Source organism: Suricata suricatta, chromosome 9, assembly GCF_006229205.1.
Source record: "Suricata suricatta isolate VVHF042 chromosome 9, meerkat_22Aug2017_6uvM2_HiC, whole genome shotgun sequence".
NCBI lineage: Eukaryota > Metazoa > Chordata > Mammalia > Carnivora > Herpestidae > Suricata > Suricata suricatta.
The window spans coordinates 84,318,023-84,324,022 of NC_043708.1; the positions used below are offsets into that span (position 1 = coordinate 84,318,023).

At 35.0% G+C, this 6,000-nt stretch overlaps 1 protein-coding gene across 4 annotated transcripts in view; it reads left to right on the forward strand.

Moving 5' to 3' along the window:
* CTDSPL2 (CTD small phosphatase like 2) overlaps positions 1–6,000 on the forward strand; it is a 76,676-nt gene that overhangs the window by 68,475 nt on the left and 2,201 nt on the right. For 3 of the 4 annotated variants that reach the window (XM_029951361.1, XM_029951363.1, XM_029951362.1), the window contains exons 11-13: positions 3,057–3,183; positions 4,851–4,946; positions 5,792–5,948. In XM_029951361.1, coding sequence (XP_029807221.1) covers positions 3,057–3,183; positions 4,851–4,946; positions 5,792–5,857 — 289 coding nt within the window. In that variant the 3' untranslated portion in view covers positions 5,858–5,948. Of the gene's footprint in view, positions 1–3,056; positions 3,184–4,850; positions 4,947–5,791; positions 5,949–6,000 lie in introns of those variants that run through there. The other variant, XM_029951364.1, reaches the window with a different exon arrangement.

Sequence of the window (6,000 nt, forward strand, 5' to 3'; positions counted from 1 at the left end):
TAAATTTAATTAAGAAATAGTGGAAATGTCTGTCACACTGATCTATGAAGTTACTATGATTCTATTTAATTTTCATGGCCATTTTCAGTTGGCTGCATATATAGAGATTTGTTGTGTTGAATGGTGAAAATGAATTTTTTAAAGCCCCCAAACTCTTTAAGAGTTCCTAATGATATTAACTCCAGACAGACGTTCTTTAAAGGATACAAAGAACAAATGTATTTATTCACTGTTACATCTGTATCCTCACTTCTTTTGGGATTGGGGGGAGATTGGGGGAATGTGGAATTTTTCACTGTGTGCATGATGTTTTCACTTCCTTATGTCTCTGAGATAATGCATGTTATGTCACCTTTTCTTAATGGCATAGAGAAGTAAAGGTTAATTTTAACAGAAAGGATAAATTAAACTCTTTTGCTTTTTTCAAGAGCAAATTTCTCTTCCATGGAAAGAAAACATTACATGACTCTAATTGGAAATTGCAGTTGGTTTAGTCACTCAAGTTACCCGATCTGGACTCAGTTCCTTGTGTGTGTCCTGAGCCAGCAGATGCAATGTGTTCCTGGTTAGGTGGGAGTGCCTCGGGTAATTTTAAAAGTTTGAAAATTAGTTCCATTATTTCTATCAACAGAAGTGAGATTAAGACTGTCAGGAGTCTTGCTGCATCCTATAAGATTTCAGAGTTAATCTATGTTTTTTTTTTTAACCAAGAGAGCTGAGAGAGATGCCAGAGAAGGCTCATAAAAGCTTTAAAAAAAATTTTTTTTAATTTATTTTTGATACAGAGAGAGACAGAGCATGAAAGGGGGAGGGTCAGAGAGAGAGGGAGATACAGAATCGGAAGCAGGCCCCAGGCTCTGAGCTAGCTGTCAGCACAGAGCCCGACGTGGGGCTCGAACCCACAAACGTGAGATCTGACCTGAGCCGAAGCCGGAGGCTTAACCGACTGAGCCACCCAGGCGCCCCTCATAAAAGCTTTAATAGCTAGGAATTCATTTTCTTGAATATTTTTTCCATATTTTTTTAGTGGAAAATCCTAATTTCTACTGTTAATAGTACCTTTGTTATAGAGTGGTTGCAGCTATGTTAAAAGAATTTTTCTGATGTTCATGTTTAGGGGATTTGCTTTCTTGTAAAAAAAAAAACTGTGTTATTGTTGTTGTTTTTAATCTAAAGGATCAAAATTTGTCCTTGTCACTTTCCATTTTATCTTCCTTAATATAAGCAAGCATTAGACACACAAATAAAAATGTTTTCTGTTCATAAAAGTATAATACATGCTTATTTTACCTAACTTTCACAAAAGTACACAATTGGTTTTGTTTTGATAACTTAATTCATTCTGAAGATTTCTGTTCTCTCTTAGAGGTTTCTTATCATTTTACTAGGGAACAAATCATAGTCATGGAATTATAGTGTTACAAATTAACACCCCTCATTTAAACTAGTTTTACGAACCTACACATTGGGAGTTTAAATTTGTTTTATCTAGTTGTATTTGAATGGTTTAAAATAGAAACGTTTTGAACAGTATATTGAATTAGAGTGCTATGTTAAAGATAAGGTAGACTCAGAAATTCCTGTGATATTTGAGTCTCATGAGTCCAAATGCAAATCTGATGACCAGCAAGAGTAGTTCCTTTCTAAAACTGCAAATACCTGCTATTGACTCTGGCTTCTGAATAACTGGAGGGATTTTAGTATAATTTACAGTAATCATTTATATCCACATACATGTTCATTTGTCTCCCGTCTCGGGTGAGTTTGCTGCTATTAGCAAAGAATCATCAGTAGTGACTTGCGTGGACCTGCTGCACTTGCCTCTCTAGTTTCCTCAAATGGAAATGTTTATACAGATAAAAAGTATTCTTTATAAAAAGGGGAGGGGAAGAACTGTTTTACTACATTTTTTCTGGTTGGAAAACTCTTTGACGTCATCATCACTGGCACTAATATTTTTAAGATTGAGTTTTGTTGTTGTTAGAGCTATGGCTGATTTTGTTGGTAGAAAATGCCTTTTTGAAATTCCATAATTAACAATATAGGTATGTATAAGTAGGCGCTAGCTGCTAAAAAATTGTCTAGTGAGATTAAGTCACAAGGAAGCCAAACTATCAAATTACTAATGTATGCAAATGGAGTATTTCAGGGTGATCTGTATTAGTAATATTCCCAGACTAACATTTTGGGTGCTAAATGATATTATATAATTATGACAGTATATAAATCTTATAAGACTTTTAATAGCTTTTTTTTTAATGGTACAGCATTTTCCAGTTAAGTATCTATCATTGGTGAAACATCAGTTTACATTTGTAATATTTGAATCTGAATTCATCATTTCATTCAATCCTTGTTTTTTCAAATATTCATATTCACACTAAATTAAACAAAAGATGGTTATTTGGGAAAAGTATGAAATGATGGAGTATTTTGGCCTCCACAGCTTTTCTCAAAATCTATAAGGGAAACTAAAAACATTTTTTAAAATGCCAACACAGAAACATTCCTTCTTATATTTTCTATTCTGGCATGTACAGGGATAGGGAGGCTGTGTGGTCTTCTGGTTAGAGCAAAGGACTGGGAGCCAGGAGGATCCTGGGTTCCAATGCGGGGCTAACCACTGACTTACTGTGTGACCTTGGGCAAGTCACTTGACCTCCTTGTGCCTCAGTCAACCATCTGGAAAATTGGTTAAAAAGCAGGACCTCGCTGACACAACCAGATGCTGCATCTGAACTGAGCTTTCCTGGGTAAATAAATTACAAAAACAATTTACAGAGTTTTTAATCCCTCTTGATAATTTAATATAAAATTTCGGGATAAGCCAAAGTTCTTAAAGGCATGGTAATAATTTGGTTGTAAGGTTTCAATAATTGCTAACATTTTTAAGAGTAAAACTGTAGCCCAAAGCTTAGGCCCACATTTGTATTTGAATTTCCTTTGTGAGAGAAAAGGCTAAAACTGTAAAGCCTGTGGTATATGTGTATGTTTCAGTATGTGTTGTACTTTTTAGAGATTTTTTCAAGTTAATTTCTTTTTATTTTTATGTTTAGGCATCGGCTTTTCCGTGAGCATTGTGTTTGTGTACAAGGAAATTATATAAAGGACTTAAATATTCTTGGGAGAGATCTTTCAAAAACTATAATAATTGACAACTCACCACAAGCCTTTGCGTATCAGGTACGAAGAGAGGGTTGCTAAACAAAATGAGATTGGGGAAAATATATGCAATGAGAACAAATGGTGCCAAACAGAATATAATAGGAGAATAGAATTTTCACTGGTGAAATCTCCCTTTTTAGTGTTATCTTTTAGAACTAGAAATGCCAAATTTGTATTTCTTCTGGACATTTTTCTTTTAAACGAATGAAAACATAAATAAAAATCTGGGTAATAAGTCTGGATAAAAAGAGACTGTAAGCTGTGCATCAGTTAATACCATTCTTATCAGTTGTTAAATCAGTATGTCAGCACCAAGCCTGACATGGGGCTTGAACACCAATTGTGAGATCATGATCTGAGCTGAAGTTGGAAGCTTAATCGACTGAGCCACCCAGGTGCCCCTTGTTTTTCTTTCTTTCTTTTTTTTTTTTTTTTAATGTTTACTTATTTTGAGAGAGAGGATGTGCGGAAGCTAGGGAAGGGCAGAAGGAGAGGGAGAGAGAAACTCCCAAGCAGGCTCCGCACTGTTAGCACAGAGCCCAGTGAGGGGGCTTGAACTCACAAACTGTGAAATCATGACCTGAGCTGAAATCAAGAGTCGGAAGCTCAACTGACTGAGCTACCTGGGCACCCCTGCAAGATAACATATCACATTTTGAATATATTTATTGTAAAGGAAATCTCAGTGTAGAATAGGGGTGGTGGAAATTGGGTTGGATATAGATAGAACAAGTGAAGAGTAAACAGTAAAAAGATGAAAAAAGAAATATGGGAAAACTGCATATGGTATTGAACTGTGTTCAATTTAGGTCATAGGTCACATTTCAAAATATATTTTTAAGAATTTCAGGGGCTCCTGGGTGGCTCAGTCAGTTAAGTGGCCGACTTTGGCTCAGGTCATAATCTCACAGTTTGTGGGTTCAAGCCCCACGTCAGGCTCTGTGCTGACAGCTCAGAGTCTGGAGCTTGCTTCTGATTCTGTATCTCCCTCTCCCTCTGTCCCTCTCCTACTCACACTCTACCTCTCAAAAATAAATAAAAATGTTAGTAAAACAAAAAAAGAATTTCATATTGGTTCCTGAATAAAATCATTTTATTTATCCACCATCTTAAATATAGTATTCTGCATTAATGTTAAAAATAACCTAGAGATTACTTACTATAAAACAAGTATGGTTTGCATTCTTGTTTTTAGACGCCTCTTTAGTGAAATACCATTGCATCAATTTATTACGTTTGTGCCATTTGTCAGAAATAAAACAGTGAACATCACATAGTCCCTGTGTAAAAGTATATAGGCTTTTTGATAGTGTTGTTTACATTGACAACACCCCTTTTCACAGTGCCTAGCGCTGACTAATAGTAACTATTTCTTGAATCCATAAAGTAATATTTTTAATTATGTAATTATAAAACTTGTTTCAGTGGATCTTCTTGTTTAGTTTTATATACATTAAGAAGACATTAAGCTGAAAAACCAGTTAGGCTTTGATGTATTCCTTAACATCTGTTTCTTGCACTATTGAGTTGTCAGAATGTAACAACCATAAACTCAGATGGCAGTCCTTTTCACAGTAACTTCTGCAGATCACTGTGTACTTAAGTATGTTATTTTTCTTTTAAGTTTTTACAAATTATGCAAAATGTAATAAAAAGAGGATTTAATTACCTATTTATTATTTTAGCTATCTAATGGAATCCCTATAGAAAGCTGGTTTATGGATAAAAATGACAATGAACTTTTAAAATTGATTCCATTTCTGGAGAAGCTTGTAGAACTGGTAAGTATCTTATTTATCTTGTTGTGTTTTGCATTTGTTGTCTCAACTCTGTTGAAATAATTTTTTTTAATGTTCTTTATTTTTGAGAGACAGAGACAGTGAGAACAGGGGAGGGTCAGAGAGAGAGGGAGATACAGAATCTGAAGCAGGTTCCAGGCTCTGAGCTAGCAGTCAGCACAGAGCCCGACACGGGGCTTGAACTCACGAACTGTGAGATCATGACCTGAGCTGAAGTCGGATGTTTAACCAACTGAGCCACCCAGGCGCCCCGAAATAAATCTTTTTAATTGCTTTACTTTATGTGCACGGACTTTTAAAGTCAGCTTGGTGTGAGATTAGGACAAAAGTTGAAAAGGATTACAAGCATTTTCTAACCTTAGGCATGACTATATTAAAATCATACCTATCAGTATTTAATAATTTGCAGATTGAATGTTTTTATTTCACTGGGCTGCTTCTTGGCAAATTCACTAGCACTATTAAATTGATTTCACTTTGCTTTCATAGTTCAGGTCTAGAATTAATGCTTATGCTACTGAAACTTTATTCTGGGGTTATTTTTTTCTAATGAAGTAGAATTCAGTGGCTTAACACTTTTACTTCTCTTTTGGTTTTGCCTCTTAGTGCATAATTGTTTTTTACAGAATTAAAACTTTAATGACAGTTTTTTAAATCTAAATTTAATTCTAAGTTAACTGCTTCTGTGTAGTATCTTTATATTTGGCAAACAGAGTATGTTGTAAAATAAATAGTATATTTTCTCTGCAAAGGAAGAATGTTCACAGTGTTATGGGATCATATCTTTGAAATTACATGGCTTTTAAAATGTCTTTTTCTCCACACAGAATGAAGATGTTCGACCTCACATCAGAGACAGATTTCGCTTGCATGATTTGCTGCCCCCAGATTAAGTACAAAGACTTGTCAAATCACTGAAGGGGGAGAGAATGCAGGACCCTTTTGGACTAAGACAAACATTGCCATTACTGTTGAAATTTTGCATTTTTGTACCCCGTCTTGCTTTTCTTATCTTTGGTGCCCAATAATAATCAAG